Source organism: Cheilinus undulatus, linkage group 10, assembly GCF_018320785.1.
Source record: "Cheilinus undulatus linkage group 10, ASM1832078v1, whole genome shotgun sequence".
In the NCBI taxonomy this organism is placed as follows: domain Eukaryota; kingdom Metazoa; phylum Chordata; class Actinopteri; order Labriformes; family Labridae; genus Cheilinus; species Cheilinus undulatus.
This window is the reverse complement of record NC_054874.1, coordinates 13280594-13298273: the sequence shown is the minus strand read 5'-3', so window position 1 is coordinate 13298273 and position 17680 is coordinate 13280594. Positions and strand designations below refer to the sequence as shown.

Genomic DNA, 17680 nt, shown 5'->3' with positions numbered 1-17680 from the left:
CTGATGCTTATATTGATGTTTATGCTAATTATACGTTTGTATGTGTGTATGTGCTGTGTGCTTTAACAAGTGTATGTAATTGCTGCTCTTTGTCTCTGAATTAATAACATAAAATAACATGGTATAATATGTTATTTATGTTATTTCCTTATGGTTGGAAGAATTCCAGTAAACCTAGCGGTGTTGAAACTCAATGAACAAGCCGTCTTAGACAAACTGAAAAACAAATGGTGGTACGATAAAGGGGAGTGTGGCAGCAAGGACTCCGGAAGAAAGGTTAGTCTCCAACCCAAACGTGTCACCTCACAGCATCTCCCAGCACAACCCTGCCCTGATCCTAGACCAGTCCTAAGTCCAGACCCAGCCTCTAAACAGTTCTCCCCCATGTGGCGCTACGAGTACCGCTGTGTTGGCCTGAATATAAGACAAGACAACCCCTTTTTTCCAATTAGAGACTGAGATATAAGAAGATAAAAAAGCTTGACATCTAATTAAACACAGTTTAGTGGGATTTTCCAAAAATATACAGAGCATTGCAGTTTACACTTATTACTACTATTGTTAACTTCCTCTCCCACTGTCAGTAAAGCTACTTTGGGACATGTATAACAAGGAATATCTGTAACATGGGACACTTTTGAAAATGTACCTTTTGCCTCTTTTAAATAATGATTCAAATGCTTTGCCCTCATAGGACACTAATCAAAATAACTCAAGCTCGACTACACTGAAGGAGTTAAAAGCTTCAGCAGCTGAGATGGGAGAGACTCTGCATACAAACACTTTTGTCTGAGTTCTTCACCAAAGATTTATGGGAAAGTGTCAAAGAGAAAGCCACTGTTAAAGGGAAACCTTATATTAAATCTTGACTGGAGTTCACCAAAAGGCACAGGGAGACTCCATGGTCAATTGGAATAAAGCTCTTTAGTCTTATGAGACCAGAATGGTGCTTTTTAGCCATCATGCATAATGCTTTATGTTTGGCTGACACCATACAATGAACATCACTACAAACAGGCCCTCTCCGCTGTGAAGGATGGTGGTGGCAGCATCATGCTGTGGGGATGCTTCTTAGCAGCCTGCCCTGGAGGGAAGAGGGTAAAATAAATGTGGCAAACTTTAAATCAAATTGTGATTGATTTATAAATCAATAAATATAAACATCCAAGGGGTTGAAGACTTCATTTTGCTGTACTGGCACTTTAAAGCAGATAATCATCTATTTTGCTCCTTTTTTCTTTAGTTCCCCCTAACCAAAGGCAGCAATGTTTCAGAATATTTCGACACTTAGTCCAACTGAAAGGGCATGCCATGCTGGACATATGATGTGTATGCCATCTATTATTCCTTAAAATGACTCAGCAACATTGACTTCTTATTATTAGCTCTGTGGGAATTGCTAGTATTAACTAACACTAGCTACTAAAGCTGCTGCTGATACCAGAAAAAGTAAGGTTATTGTAGGAAAACCTCCAAGTAAATTTAACTGATTCAAATTTGTTTTGAAGTTTTCTTCCAAAAGCTGTAGGCTGAAGGCTACCCTCATCTTACTGAAGAATACAAACAAAATACCCAGCCTAGCGATAATAAAACAAGCTAGCTTTATGTGGCTAACTCTCTTGGTATAAGTCCTGAGGTGTTCATAGAGAACTCCTGCAGTGATTACGAATAATCAGTCCTTTTTAAAGTTTTTTTTTTAACATGAAACAGCCCAACTTTATTTTAAGACTCATTGTTTTATATTCAGGCCAGTACTGGGATGGTACTCTGGTGTCTATCTGTTTCCACTGATGAGCTTGTGTTGTGAGAGATTTGGTGTTCTTTGCCAGTGTGTAAATAAATATTGTGTGTTGGATTAGCTAGGATCGTAACAATGGTTTGTTTTACACATAAAGACCACAGTCCCCATCTATGAGATAAACCCTCTGAAAATAGATCCCCAATCCTCCAACAGACACAAACATTCAGAAGTGAATACACAGATTAGGTGTGATGATAACCTTGAGTCTGTGCTGTAGGTTTGTTATGAATTATTCCACAGCAGTTTGTTCGAATACAGCTCCTTCCCAAAGAGGATCAATAGGAAAAAAAGAAACAGGAATGAGGTAGAGGAACAAATCATAACATTAGGTCATGAACTTTCAGCGTTGCTACATTTTGAGATGTGAACTTAGCCTCCTGGCTCTTTTAAGAATTTTGTTCCAACTCCTACACAGCAGAGTTTTCACGTATGGATGCATACCCTGTCAATCTGCAGGATCGAGCCAGAGTCACACTGAGTCTGCCACTGTGCATGCATGAATTTCCACTTTATATAATCGACACTGTTTTAGGAAGTAGGCTACTTCTCCCAGACAGAAAAGCTTTCAGTCTGTTACAGTACATGTTTGAAATGTCAGCTGGCCTCCTGATCCTGTCAATACACGTGTCAAGAAAATCTTCCTCTCTCTTGCTGAGACTTTGAAGCTTGTGTGCAGGAGTGTCAAAACGTATGTGCCATGAAGGGCTCAGTGTCGAGGGAAAATGGAGCAGACTGATATTTTCTGAGTGCTCTTAAAATCAGTCATACTGGGAGTTCCTCTAAGGAGTGCTTAAGAGGGAAACACAGTCATTGCTAAATGAAGAATATCCTTGCTGTAGAAGTCTAGACCAGGCCAAGACCTGGATCTTCCCACTTTTCAAGCTCCATGCTCCAATTTCGAACAAATTTCTATAAACCAATAATACATCTTGCTTTCAATCAGTGTCTTCCTTTGTTTCATTCAACTGAAACACAGGATCAATAAACCATGCTTGCAACATTGATTTGTTGTTTTATATCAAACTCAGTGCAGTTTTAATCAAGACAAAAACATCACTATTGCACTAGTAGTCAAAGTTCAAAACAGCATGTGATTAGTGCAATAGTTTTAGATTTTTCAATCAATGCTTTACTAGCCCTTGTTAATACACACCATCTCATCATGAGACTTAAAAAAAAGGGTTAGTACTAATTTCCATAAAGCCATTGCAAATAAACATAAGACAAACTTACTGATCTTAAACTTTGACCTTTGTACATGCTGTTAATCTAACCCTTGGATTTTTTACCCTTTTATTGAAATCAATCATGATTAATATAATTTCTGTGTAACTTTTGCTGTATGCTTTGGGTCATTGTCTTGCTGGAAAATAAATCTTCTCCCAAGCCACAGTTCTCTTGCAAACTGAATAAGATTGCCCTACAGGATTTTCTATATTTTCTATTCATATTTTACCGTATTAATTTTACCCTCTATCTTTGCAAGCCTTCCAGGGCCGGCTGCCAAGAAGCATCCCCACAGCATGATGCTGCCACCACTGCTCACAGTGGTGATGTTAAGTGTTTGAGTTCTGTCTGACAGCCAAGAAGCACCATTCTCATCTCACCAGACCAGAGAAATTTCTTCCACCACGAGTCTCCCTGTGGCTTTTGGCAGACTCTTGTGGGAATTTAGTATGAGTTTTCTTCTATCTCTTTGCCACTCTCCTATAAAGCTTTGACTGGAGAAGAACAAAAACATTGTTGAATGCAGAGTCTGTCCCATCTCAGCTGCTGAAGCTTGTAACTCCTTAAGAGTAGTCATAGGTGTCCTGGTGGCCTCTCTCACTAGTCTCCTTCTTGCACGATGGCTCAGTTTGTGAGGATGGCCTGATCTAGGCAGATTTACACATGTGACATACCCCTTTCATTTCTTTGTGATGGATTTTTTGTATCCAACCTCTAACTTATACTTTTCAATAACTTTTTCTCTGAGTTGCTTGGAGTGTTCGTTTATCTTTATGGTGTAATGGTAGCCAGGAATACCGATTCACCTGTGACAGGACCTTCCAGACACAGGTGTCTTTATTTGCAATCACTTGAGACACATTCACTGCACTCAGGTGATCCTCATCTCACTAATTTTGAGCCTACTAGCACCAATTGGCTTGACCTCTGTTGAGTTAGGTCAGTCACTTTAGAGTTTTTTGTCATTTTTTTGTAAAAAGCCACATTTTATTGACCATGATTGATTTATAAAACCAATAAAAGGATAAAACATCCAAGGGGATAAATACTTTTTAATTTTCACTTTACATGATCTAAAATCCTCCTCAGGCTTTGTTGTTCCATGAGAGCCCTCTAGTTTCATAATAAATGTATATAGGTATAAATGTATGCAGGCCCCGTTGTGTTAAAGAATAATTACCCATCATATTGAACAGTGTCAAGCTGAATACTTCTCTGTGCTGTTGCTGCATGAATGTGTGTTGTGTTTGAGCAGTTTACCTGTCCTTCTGCCCTGTGAAAAATGTGATTTTTTTAAACTACTATGATTGTATTAACATTTTGAACTTAAAGTTCAGCATAATCATTTAGGAAAATGTTTAAAATACCATAGTTAGAATGCAAAAATTCTTTATCAGTATTTTCTTAATGTCTGAGGCCTGTCTCACAAAATGACTCCAGTTCAGTCGGCTATAAAGTGAGGGATTTATGAATCTTATCAGCAGTGTTGAGATAGATGATCAAAAGCATAACGCATGGTTACTTTTTAAACTCTAATCTTGGGGTGACTGTAGCCTAGTGCTTATGTCTGTGCTTTCCCCACTCTTCCTCCCCATTTTTCAATATTCACTGTCCTTTCAAATAGCATCATAATTGTCCAAAAGTGCTCTTTAATACAAAAATGATGACAGCAAAGTTAGAAAAATCATCTTGAAGAGCACATAGCCTAAAAATATGTCATGATTTAAGCCACCTTATAAGCCAGGGATAACTTGCTGTTTCACCTTGTGTTTTTATATTTGTCTAGTGCGCATTTTTGCAAATATACCCACCTATTGATAGCTTTAACCCATCTGGATCATTTTCTCAAACGATGCTAGTCTCTGGGTGAAAATGTTCCATCAAAACGAAATGGGAAAGTGTGGGTCATTTGTGATTTAAAAGCTTAAAGTACAAAAAAAAAGTGCACATTTACAGTCACTGAGAGTTAGGTAGTGGGTAATGCATCTTTTATTCTTTGGATTCTTTTGATCTTCTGAATTATTTTAATATTTTTAAGTCTCTCTGTGTTCAGTTCTTCATATGTTGTTGGTTCATTTTAAAGGGGATAACATGTTGAAGTAGTCACTGCTGTAATGATTGCAGGTGAAAATGAGAGAAAATAGTCTTGGATTGTATCTAGAGTGAAGCACATATGTGTGCGCTGGTAAACTGAGGATTTCCTGGACAGGGTGCAGTTTGCTCTGGATTGTATGAAGCAGAAGAAATGCATTACAGACAGACTATGAAGAAATTGTGGGTCAAAGCGTAACAAGCACAAAACTGAAATTCAATCTATGTGATTTTCTGTCACAAATCACTGTTATGCTTATTTAACCAGACGCTGTGGCTGTTAGAGGACATTCACCCAACACTGCACAAAAACACATTTAGTGGGTGGCTAATTTCCAGTCACATTTCTCCACTCAGATGTATTCATTGTATAACTGCATGCACTGAGCTGTGACAGTTTGGGATGAATACAAATACCATTTAAACCTTGTGATCACTGCAGTGAGTAATGCAAGATAAATGTTATATAATTACAGTCCTATATTAATTCCCACACTGCTTATCAAACATTATTCAGGGTTGCTGGTGTCAGTTGACCAGATCCCTTAGAGCTGTTGGTGCATACTTACACTGGAGACAGGACATCCAACAAAGAGCCAGTTACATTAGATTACAGAGCAATCAGTTTAGTAGGAGAAGAGTTTAAATGGTTGATTCCTGCTGTCAAAGTTTACCTCACCATCGCACAAACTAATATAAGGAAATGAAAAAGATAAATTGTAAGTACACAACCACAAAGCCAATGCACTGCCAATGAGTGTTTTTAATATGCAGAGTGAACATTAAACGTTCCATGAATGCTGCCTTTATTTATGCAGAGGAGCAGTGAATGTAAAATTAAAAATGACTTGATAAAAGCAAGTGGTTAAACAGCAGCCCACATAAATCACTGAGAGCTAATTTTCCAGCACACACACGTTCCTCCTTTCTTAAATTAAAAACTCTGATCACTGCCGTTACGAAGACACACTTTGATGATGTCTTATTTATGGCCATGTCCTCACAAAGTCAAATCATTTCCTCTCCTGTAGTAGTGGAATATGAGTCAAGCAGTCTACATTACACTGAAAGAATTCCAGTGTGATTAATTTGCAATAGTGGATTTTATCATCCAACCACCCACTGTACTTGCTGGTTTGAGAGATGCCCTGGTTTATGGCCAGGTTGGCACACTGGCTTTACTATATCTTATTTATGATATACTCTTTATCAATGGATGTGGTCAAATGTGCCAGAAGTAGAGGAAGTGTTTCTGTGAAGCTTATTGTTTACGATAAGAGATGTAGGGTTCTTTCCTACTACATTTCCCACCACCTACTTACTGTTTAACAGCCAGACACAGTCAGTTATTTGTTATTCTGGTATGATACTTTATATGAGGAGAAATACAGGGAATAAATGCCAGAGTAGTGTTTGTTATGGTGTGTTTTCACAGCACAGTACTGTTGTTTGGTACTGAGGTGTAAGCCAGCAGTGTGTCAAGATCCATCCTTTAGGAATAGGTATGCTTGGTGCATCAAGAGAAGGGAGCTAAAAAAATAATATGGCTTCTTTGGTGCCTTTGTCACCTTTGTACAGGAAACAGTGATAGCAGACATGCAAGTAAGTAACTGCAGAAATATTCACCTCTAAGTGACTGACCTAATTCAACAGAGGTCCAGCCAATTGGTACTAATAGTCTCACAACTAGTGAAATGGTGATCACCTGAGTGCAGTGAATGTGTCTCAAGTTATTGTAGTATAAAGACACCTGTGTCTGGACGGTCCAGTCACTAGTTAATTAGGATTCCTGGCTACCATTACATCATGAATACAAAAGAACAACCCAAGCAACTCAGAGAAATGATTAATGAAAAGTAAAAGTCAGAGGATGGATACAAAAGAAAATCCAAGGTACTGAACATCACCTGGAGTTCAGTTAAATTCATCACAAAGAAATGGAAGGGATATGTCACATGTGTAAATCTGTCTGGATCCGGCCGTCCTCACAAACTGAGGGATAGTGCAAGAAGGAGACTAGTGAGAGAGGCCACCAACTGTTGCCCGGTTCTTCATCAGTCAAAACTTTATGGGGGAGTGGCAAGGAAAAAGCTACTGTTGAGGAAAACCCATATTAAATCTTGACTAGAGTTCACCATAAGGCATGTGGGAGACTCCATGGCCAAGTAGAAGGAAGTTGTTTGGTCTGATGAGACCAAAATTGGGCAGACACCAAACCATGCACATCACTGCAAACACACCATTCCCACTGTAAGGCACAGTGGTGGCAGCATCACGCTGTAAGGGTTGTTTCTTTGCAGTCACTTAATTTATATCCCATATTATTTATTCAATTGACATTACTTTGTAGAAATCTGATTTCATTTTGATTTTAAATAAATTTTTGTCAGAAAAACCAAATTATATTCACCATGAGGAATTTTTTAACCCATTTAAAAGGGTAAAATATCCAAGGGGTTGAATAAGTTTTACTTTCACTGTGTATGCCATGCCTGTAGTCTCTGTAGTGACTTCTTAATAAAACAGCATGCACACATGCACTTCTTTCCACAGAGGAGTTTGGTATGAATAAAAAAAATGGCTAACACATGAATGTTTATGCGAACAAACAATGAGGTAGGGTTGTTACTCCAAGTGAGCCTAAACAACAAAGGGAGTACATTTCAAGAAAATGTCTTTTGGTAGTGAGCAACACAAAAAGAACTGTTGTGGCCCACCTACTTGCACATGGCTATGACTAGAACTGCAATTTGCAGGCGTCTAGGGTCCAGTTTTAACAGAGAACTCCCTGATCACAAGTACATGACACTAAAAACTAAAACAGTGCTGTTTTCAAAGTTGGAACTCTGGAACTATTTTCAAAACTTTCCAGGCACTGAAAACTCTAAGTCATGTAAAAAACAACCGAAGCAAAAATACGTCAAAGGTTACCTATTTTGGAATAAAACCTGTGATGCAAATGTAGACTGATTTTCTTCAATATTAACTTTTCCAAATATAAGCTGTTTTTTTTTTCAGATCATTATGCATCATTTGTTACTAGATAGAAGAGTTAGATCTGAAGTTAAAATCCTTAATCCTTAAGAGACAGGCCTCCAAAATAAGTTTGTATTTATCTTTTATTGTTGTCATTTTCGTTTACCTTGTCCTTTAGTCCTGTACTTTGCATTTTTGTGCTTTTTATTAGCTTGCTTGTGTCTGTTCTGTTGGGCCTGTATTTGTGAATTTATGAATGTGTATGTTTTTAGTGGCACCGCCAGGATTAAATTTTATCGAATGTACAAGAAACCCAAGATTATATGGATGAACTATATCTTTTAACTTCTCTAACGTGCATTCTCTGTCAGACTGACTAAGCGAGCTAGAAAGAAGAAGAGACAACTGGCCCTTAAAAATGCCAGCTAAATATTTGAAGTAATGTACTTTATTATATATCTGACTGGGGGTATTCAAGAGGAAGGTAAAGTTAAAAGTAATATATATATATATATAGTAATATCTGAGTCGTCAGGGCTCAGAAGACAGTCACTGAAGATAGCAGCCATCATAGATTGCTTCCAGACTACCAGAAACTAGCAGGCTGCTGTTCTACCTTGCACTACAAATGCTAGCAGTGCTTACATTAGCAGTATTGTGCACATATTCCAGTTGCACAAGCTTCATTGCAAAGTTACTTTTATTTCCAAATGATGTTCAAATGTTTAGAATTTCTAAGCTACTTAAATTCCCATCAACACACCAGCACCAGAGATGTTTAGATTTAACAACCCTTGACTGTTAATATTTACAATAACCTTACACCACTCCAATGTCTTCAAATGTATTTGCATCAACTGGTAGTGCCACTTCTTTACTTTAAGTATGGATAGAAATGTGTGTTTGTGTTTGTCTGCTATAACCCAACTAAGTCCAAGCTCTTTAGAATTCTGCCTGTGTAACAGTTTGATTTACATGAGTGTATGAGCGTCAGTGCCGTATATTTGGATATAATTTGTTGTCCCTCCTGACTACTCACATGTGCCCTCCTCTCTGCAGGACAAGACGAGCGCTCTGAGCCTCAGCAATGTGGCGGGAGTCTTCTACATCCTGATTGGCGGCCTGGGCCTGGCCATGCTGGTGGCACTGGTGGAGTTCTGCTACAAGTCCCGGACCGAGTCGCGCCGAATGAAGGTGTCCAGTGCGCGAGCTGCTGCAGCCTCAGCCGCTCAGGCCTTTCACTGCTCAGCCTTAGACAGTGGTGCTAGCGCCCCCTACACAGAGCTGCAGAGCTACGGCCTGTACGCCAACAACACTGTTAAGATATAAGGGCAGAGCACAGCCATGGGGTAGGAAACGCTGTGATCGATGATTGATGATGATGATGATGATGACATCCGCCTCCTCACCCCCTCCGCCCATCTAACCGTGATCACAGTAGGGCCTGTAACGGCTTCCACCGCAGTGCAAACGCTCTCCTGTACCTCTCTCTACCTCTGCCGCTCACGTCTTTACGTCACTGACCTCCTGCAGTGTTGTTGATCACTTGATTTTGAAATTGCCCTCATGCCTGTTTTTCTAATGAGCTAAACTTCACATTTCTAGCAAATTCACTGATCCATTAGCAATATAATCTTCCATTTGTCTCTTTTTAAAGTTTCCTTAACATGTCTCTGAAAGAAGAGCATTTAACTACTTCACTGCCCATGTGTGTTGATTTATTTAAGTTACTAGTAAAAACTGAGTTGTATAGTATCTACAGTTCGTCCATATTAGAATTCAAAGCTCCTGTGTTGAATTATTTTAGTTTGGTGTTTTGTCATATTTGATGCCTCTCAAATTAATCACTCACTGTGAGTAAATTGCTTTGGAAAATTAAAAAAGCCATTCTTCTGAATGCTGTAAACCAGGGGTGTCCAAACATTTTTCATTGAGGGTCACATACAGTAAAATATCTCGATGTCAGGGCCGCTATATGCCTCATCTTTAGCGTGTTAAAGTTAGTAAGATAGCTTTAAGAGAAAACATCACAGCTTTTCATCAGTGGCTTATAAGGCAAACAGAAAACCATTGCTGAGGATTTAGGGGTGGCCAGGTAGATTTAAAGGGGGTCCTGGTTGGCCCTGACTACCACTAGGTCCACCCCTGATCAGGATGAGAATGGCACACCATGCAGACTCATCTCCTCATTCAGACCCAAAACAAGAGCAGCAGCACAAAGCTGACAAACTTTTCAGGAGTGTTCATGATTGAAGATGTTTAGCATAATATGTTTTGTAAACTGGAACTTGACACAGACCAGATAGTGGAGTAAAAGAGCATGGTTAATGCTGCAGTTTGGTGCTATAATCCGTGTCTCTACTTATCAAGGTATTCCCAGCTAGCAGGAAACTTTACCACGACATTGGCTAACATTGACTACAAGTTAATGCAGAAATCGTTTACACGTCATGTTCTGAGAACATTTAAGGATGTTTATTATTTCAAATAATGTACTTGTAAGGTCATTTTCACACCTCATAGTCTGTGGGACAAGGTTCGGTCTGAGGCTGAAATTGCATCGTTGTTGCACTTTCACATGGTTTGTTTACTTTCACATTGCACTTGGTCAAAAGAACCGAACTGTCCCTTGACGATCATGACAATCATGGAAATCTACAGAGTTTTCCCAGAATGCCTTCAGACATTTGACACTTGCACCATGAGTGAAGTTACTGACTCAGTTAAGCTGGGTGCACACTGGGCAGGTTTCCTCCAATTCAATCTGAAATTTTAAGTTGCACGACTCACTACTTCAAAACGTTGATGTAATCAGTTTCAACTAATATGTTTTGTCTTCAACAAAAGTTTAGCTCATAACTTCAAACTCAGATCCTCGTGATAGATCTACCTTGAATGTTTCTGTCATTATGGCTAATTATCAAACCAACTATGGCGAAAAAGAATAAGGATTTAACTTCTGGAACCACACTGTTGAGCTTGATTTTATTATACTAATCTCCTGAGACACTGCATGTACATATGGGGACATTATATTTTGAAAGTCCTACAACGTAATAATTGACATTTTGACCTTTGACATTTGTAGGTACCTCAATGAAGATTTTTGGAATTTACTAATTTTTTTATTTATTTATATATTTATTTTTTGCTTAAAATTTGGGAATTTCCTTTGGATGTTTTTTTTTCCTGAATTTCCACAGAGATTTTAAGGAAACTGTTCAGATATTTGGGGACATTTCTTGAAAATTTTGAAGAATTTTTCCATTGATTTTGAGGATAATACTTGTATTTTGGGTGGGAATTTGCTTGAATTTCTTTAGGAATTTTTGATGGAATTTTGGGGATTTTTTAAAATTTAAATATTTTGGCTGTTCTAGAAAGTTTCACTGAAACATTTGTGGAATGTTTAAGGAAATTTTGTATTTTATAATTTCGTTTCTAAGAAGATCTTTAAGAATTTTCACTGAATTTTTTCGTAATGTCTTGGAAATTTTATCTGACTTTTTGTGTCTGGAAATCCCTAATAATTTGAAATTTTCCAAATCCTCAAGAATTTTAAGTATAAAAAACATTTGCTGTCAAAATGACCTCCCACAGCTAAAGAAATCATTTTGTTTTGAATATGTGCAGTAAGCTTGCTCTATTGTCCTCATATGCAGGCGTGATGTTTGGTGAAAACTGTTTCCAGTTCAAAGACAGGGCTTAGGTTTTATACTTTTCAGTTGCAACATATCACAAATAAGTGAGAGAAACTAAAATCCAAGTAAAAGCCTTAGTCTCAGGAGGTTAATATAGGATTTGCCATGGGCTGCATATGGACCCCCATCTGTAAATGGTCTCATTTCACTAAACAGGGGTAACATTTACAGGCATTAAAACTAGCATGAACAAGCACCAGTTTAGTCCAGCTGTTACACTGGGCAGAACAGTAGGAGTGTAAATACAAAGGCCCATATTTCTCCCCATATTTCCTGTGTCCAATCAAAGTAAAAGCCCAGAAAATCATTTAAAAAAAAGAAAAACATAAATAATCTGTGCTTTTTTAGCTCTTACAGAGACATCAGAACTGATTTCACTCCATTTCATAACCAGCTAAAATCCCTTCACAGGAGCTTTGAATAAACAGTTTACATCCAGCTTTGAAAAATGTTCCTTTGGTCTTTTACTTAGATCTAATTAGCACACTCACTACACAAATGCGATTCACAAATGAGAGAAAATTTGACTTTGCAGCACAGGTATGAAGGCAATTTAAATCACAGTGGTACATCTATCTACTTCTGTCGCTCTGACCTCCTTCCTCTCTGTTTGCTGAACTGTCTGCCAAATGCAGGGCCCATTGTGGTGAACATCCTTTATCTGTATACCATAAGGCAGGCCTGTTGCGGCTCACATGTGTGTCATCACTGCTTTAACCTAGACTAGTCTAACTTCAGCTGTTGTATGTTCACAAACCTAACGAACAGCAAGGACTTGTTGCTTGTTATTCTTCCCTGCGAGATGCGAGCTTTCTCCTCTGACAGCAACTACATGGTAGCAGTTAGTCATCTGCTGCGTGGATCAATTTGCTACAAACAACCTTTGATTCATTCTTCAAACATCAAAGCCCCTCACTGAGATACTCCTCATGTAGACAGCGGAGAAAAAAGGAAGGCAGGGCCGAGATGAGCACTGATCTTCTACACGGCTCTCTTATGTTTTAATCAGCTGTCGAAGAGACACCTGATCAGTATGCTGATGAGATTGACGAGGAGCCTATTAGACCGGCGGCACCTTTATGCTGTTTGGCTTGAAAGAAATAACAACTCGGTTCCAATTAGAAGGCAGAATAATTCTCCAATCCCCACGCAGAGCTCACATGTTGCTGCACATCGTACACTTGCTTTGCCCAATTTAATCAGCTGAAGAATTGAGGGGTGTAGGCAGACTCAAAAGAGGCACATGCTCACACACGCACACGTGCTTCACACATTATTAGATCTGCTTTGAGTTCCAGTGGTTTTTATTGTGCTGGACTGGAGAATGAAGCTATTATACCAGTGAGTGAATCCTTATGTCCCATCTTACTGCCCACATTTCATTTTGCTCCCCCCTGTTACAAATAGGGACTTTGATGCACAACAATTTACCACCCCTGGTTCTCACGCAGGACTGGATAAAGAGGCTGAAAATCATCACCCTGTGACTCCTAACAGCTCATTCCGTGCCTAAAACCTTTGGCATGCCAGCACTATATTTACACATAGACAGAAACGGCTGCTTATGTGCATTAATTCAAGTCATCAGGGCCCTGAGCGAGACTCTTTTCTTAATCTCGCACCTGCCCGCTCCAGCTGGAATTCTGACCAGTCGCTCCTGCAGCACATGCCTTCCAATCCCGCCTGTATCCCACACAGATTCTGTCAATCCATATTAGATATTCAGAATAACTAACAGTGCAATTCATTGAAGGAATAGTGATATTAATGTGTTCACTTTAGCACCACCTTGACAAGGTTTCATCCCTGAATGAAGGAAAAAAAAAGCAAAAAAAAAACAACTGCATTCTTGTCAGGCGTAACAGTGCTGCACATGGATAAAAGAGCAGCTGGGAGCCTTAGACTGATTTACCTTGCAGTTATGGCACAGTAATAGCAATCTTAAAGCAATATTTACCAACGTTATTTGCACATCATTTATCTTTAAGTCAAAGAGAGGTGAAATTGTTTCCTGATCTCTGGAAAGTTTGTGCATCATAAAACTGCTGCACAGTTCCATTAGATCTCACACAGAAGACTAGTCTTTACTTTTTTAATCCCATGCCCTTACCAACCACATCATGAAATGTGTAATGCAAATATACCCAATTTGCAGAGAAAGACCCCACCAATAACTGCATAATGGCTGGGCATCTCTGCACCCCAGCGTGTATTTGCTGTGATAGGCTTACAACATATTAAGGGGAGCATTGAAGCTGTGCCTTTTGACTTATTTACAAAGTTTTAGACCGTGCACTTTATTGTGGAGCTTTGACAAAGCATTACACAGTTTGGCTGCACGTACAAACATACTCAAACATGTTTACACAGTACCGCCAACTACAACTGAGAAATAACAGTAAATAAACCGTGATTTCTAACACCAACTTGCGACAAATCTCCTGTGATATCTTGTTTAATATAAGCATGGAGGAGTGCTTTAAAGAGAGCTTTCTTTAATCAGGGATTTTGGAGCAGGTGCATCATCACATCAGGGCATGCCAAACACTTGTGGGCGTGTGTCAACAAAGTCCAGTTTTTCTAGTTCTGTCACTTTTTCTCTCAGTTACAAAGGAAAACCTGAGTCATGAGGGTGGTGTAGTTTTCGTCTTTAAGCACGAGTTTGAGAGCAAAGGCCGTCCAAAGGCGTTCCATTTAATCTCGGAATCCGAGCAGCCAGTGGGATGTGTCTTCAAAAACGTGCACTTAACTCAGAATTCTGACTCTGAAAGTCAGAGCAACCCCCAGTACCTCCAGTTAGGAACTCCAAGCAAATAGAAGGTGACACCATTCCCAGTTCCGACATCTGCCATAAATGAAATGCAGAAGAGGCGTATGTGATGTACAGGGAAAGCGACATAATGGGAGATGAGTACAGGGAGGGAGAAATTAAAGGCGCAATAATTTTGGATTATATTGAAAATCCACACATATTAATGATTTTTTGGCACCAGTTTTGAACAAGTATACCAAGAAGTCTTCTGAGAGGTTTCAAAGACAATTGGAGCAACAGTGTGGCGTGCAAATACACGCAGACACACACAATCACATCGCCAACTGTAGTAGTTACATAAGGAGCAGGGAAAATTTACTGCCTTCTCTTTAATTTTTCTAAAGTGGTTTGACTGCGGCTGCTAGCTCTAACAGCTTCCAAAGTTTTCTCTGTTGTGATGGGGATATAATGCATGCAAAAATGTTTTCAGATGTGCAGACTGACTGAAGTTTCTTGTCCTTTTCCGATAGCAATCCATCAACGACGCCATGCACTGCTCCACCCTGACCCGGATGAGCGGCAACGGGAACGGCGGAGAGAACGGACGAATCCTCACCCACGACTTCCCAAAGACTGTTCAGACGCTGCCCTGCATGAGCCACACCGCCAGCATGGGGATGGGGGCCTCCGGCATGTGATCATCACATGACTGTGCTGGCGGCGAGGAAATCGGCAGGGTGGGGCAGAAGAAAGAGCACAGAGACTCTGATGACCTCACTAATCATGGCTGTCCGGTTTGACCCATCTGCTCTCTTGGCTGTCATGGCGCCCGTCTTGAACAAGACTTAACTTACTGCCAAAATGCACTCTTGAATCGCTCCTTTCAAACTACAAACAGACTCGCAACATTTTTTGATAAATGGATGTTTGAAAAGAGGTATCAAAAAGAAGGGAAAAGTGCTGCAATAAAGAAGCCGTTATCCGGGCGTGTTTTTGATTTTTCTACAGTGTTCATCTGTGTGAAAAAAGAACTCTATTCTTCAGTGTGACACCTGCGCTGTGCCATTTCAACGGATATGTTGACGTCAGTCTGCGTGTGCAATATCTTCACCTCCACTGCTGACTTTGTACTACCTAGATGCTTCTGATGGCCAAGGGGACATGTCTTTGCACAGAGGAGGACAAACACTTGGGACTGCTATTTGAATTTGTTTTGGGACATTCCCGCTCTCTTTCACTCCTACATTTTCATGCCATTTTTCGAAGGACAGAGTGCTCTGCGTAGCATAGACAGTTTCTTTGAATAGTGTTCACTGTTGTCAAAGAGCTTCATCAAAACCAATTTGATTTCTCCTCAGCTGAAGGCTGTTTGAATCAGTGCTTGAATGGGCTACAAAAAACATGCATTGCTGCTACACCTCATTTAAGACACCATGCCTTGTCTTTGTGCCATATGACCATTCTCACAACAACGCACACACTATACACACTTGTTGAAGCCGGGTCATTCATTTGAGACCAGAGAGATTGGGTAAATATTCAAGGGCAGATTAAGAAATTGTCACTGACACATTATGTACAGAACTGAGTGACCTTACACTGTATTCTACTGTTGTGACATTCATGGCATATCCATTTAGATATGAAGGGGTCTATTTGCAGCACATCCTCGACGACCAAGATTGAAAATATTCCTCGATCTGTTGTTGGAGCTTTTGCTGTAATTTTCCCCTCCTCCTGTGCTGTGTTTTGGGCTCAGTGTGAATGAAATGGACAGCGCAGCTTTTTGCTCTCTTTTCACTGAGAGTGACATATTTCCCTGCAGATTGTGTGTGGCCTATATAAGGAAACCTGGCCTCCTCTTACTGTTGCTAGCTAGCTCAGGAAGGAGGTGGAGATGGGAGTCTGGGTGTGAATGACAGATTCCCACCCACTGTTTTCTGCGTTTATCAGAGGTCAAGGTTACTGGATCGTGCAAGGGAATGAGAATCAGAGAGGCTGGCCCGCGGCAGCAGAGGATGGAGAGGTTTGGGTTTAACAAGGAGGCCTTAAAGGAAAATTCCACCTGATTACATCTGAACACTGTTAACTGAATGACTTTTGGTGATGTTCTTTGCATTTCCTGGTCCATTATGTATTAAATGATCGGCTCATTCATAAGAGGAGGCATTTCAATGCATGTTTTGAAACTCAACTAGAGGAGAAGGGACAGAAAAATGGAAGACGAACAGAATTTAGGGCCATGCATTTTGAAGAACTCTAAAAAGTTACTGCCAATTATTCAAAGGAGATTTCTAAGATGAACCAAAATGTATCTGAGCTTGAAACTAGCACCTGATGGAAATTAACCTGCTAACATTTCTAACTTCAACTGCAATTCTAGTTGTTATTTTGCCTGACAGCAAAGCTCAACAGTGCAGTTCCAGATGTAAAATACCCATTTATTTCAAGCAAATTGGATTTGATTACTAGCCATGATACAAGAAATATCCAAGCTATTACCCCAAGCTACCTCAGTGTAAATCAATGGTATATGCTGCTGTAGAAGACACAAGTTTGTATATCAACCTCATTGAAAGAAAACCATATTTTTTCCCGGGTCCCATTAGCCTTGTGAAGATAAAGTTCATTATTGCAGATTTCCTCAAACGCCAGAAAGTCAGGAGTTGGACATCAGTCATGCAAGCTGTAAGAAGGTAAACAACTGCAGTAACACCAGTCTTCATTGACACACAACATCAGGCCTATTAGCAGTTAGCAGCAATAGCTTGGCTCAATGGGCTTACCTGTGTTGGCCCAACCAGCACTGCATGACACTGCAAACTCAAAGTTTCCCTCTACTTCTCTTCAGGAGATTGTAAGCAGCACTTTAAGCTTTATTTTTAAAGATATGAGCCGAACAGCGGTATCAATGGCTTCAGGCAGCTGCTTAAGGAGTGTGACTATTGTGATCCGTATATCGTGAGGCTGTGGGAAATTTTCAGCCTAAGTACACATTATACTGGTGTGTTGGAACATTGTATGTGATTGGTAGAGCCTGATGCAACCATGGAAATGTTGCCAAATATTCTGATTTGATTTTGATTGTTCTAAAGTATTTAATCTAGTTTCTTCCATTCCATTATATCTGCA

At 39.7% G+C, this 17680-nt stretch overlaps 1 protein-coding gene across 2 annotated transcripts in view; it reads left to right on the top strand.

Moving 5' to 3' along the window:
* Window positions 1–15340, top strand: part of gria1a (glutamate receptor, ionotropic, AMPA 1a) — a 151713-nt gene extending 136373 nt beyond the window's left edge. Inside the window, exons 15-16 of one of the 2 annotated variants that reach the window (XM_041797483.1) lie at window positions 9155–9289; window positions 15079–15340. In XM_041797483.1, the coding sequence (XP_041653417.1) occupies window positions 9155–9289; window positions 15079–15246 (303 nt within the window). In that variant the 3' untranslated portion in view covers window positions 15247–15340. Of the gene's footprint in view, window positions 1–9154; window positions 9445–15078 lie in introns of both variants that reach the window. The other variant, XM_041797484.1, reaches the window with a different exon arrangement.
* Window positions 15341–17680: the final 2340 nt, after the last annotated feature.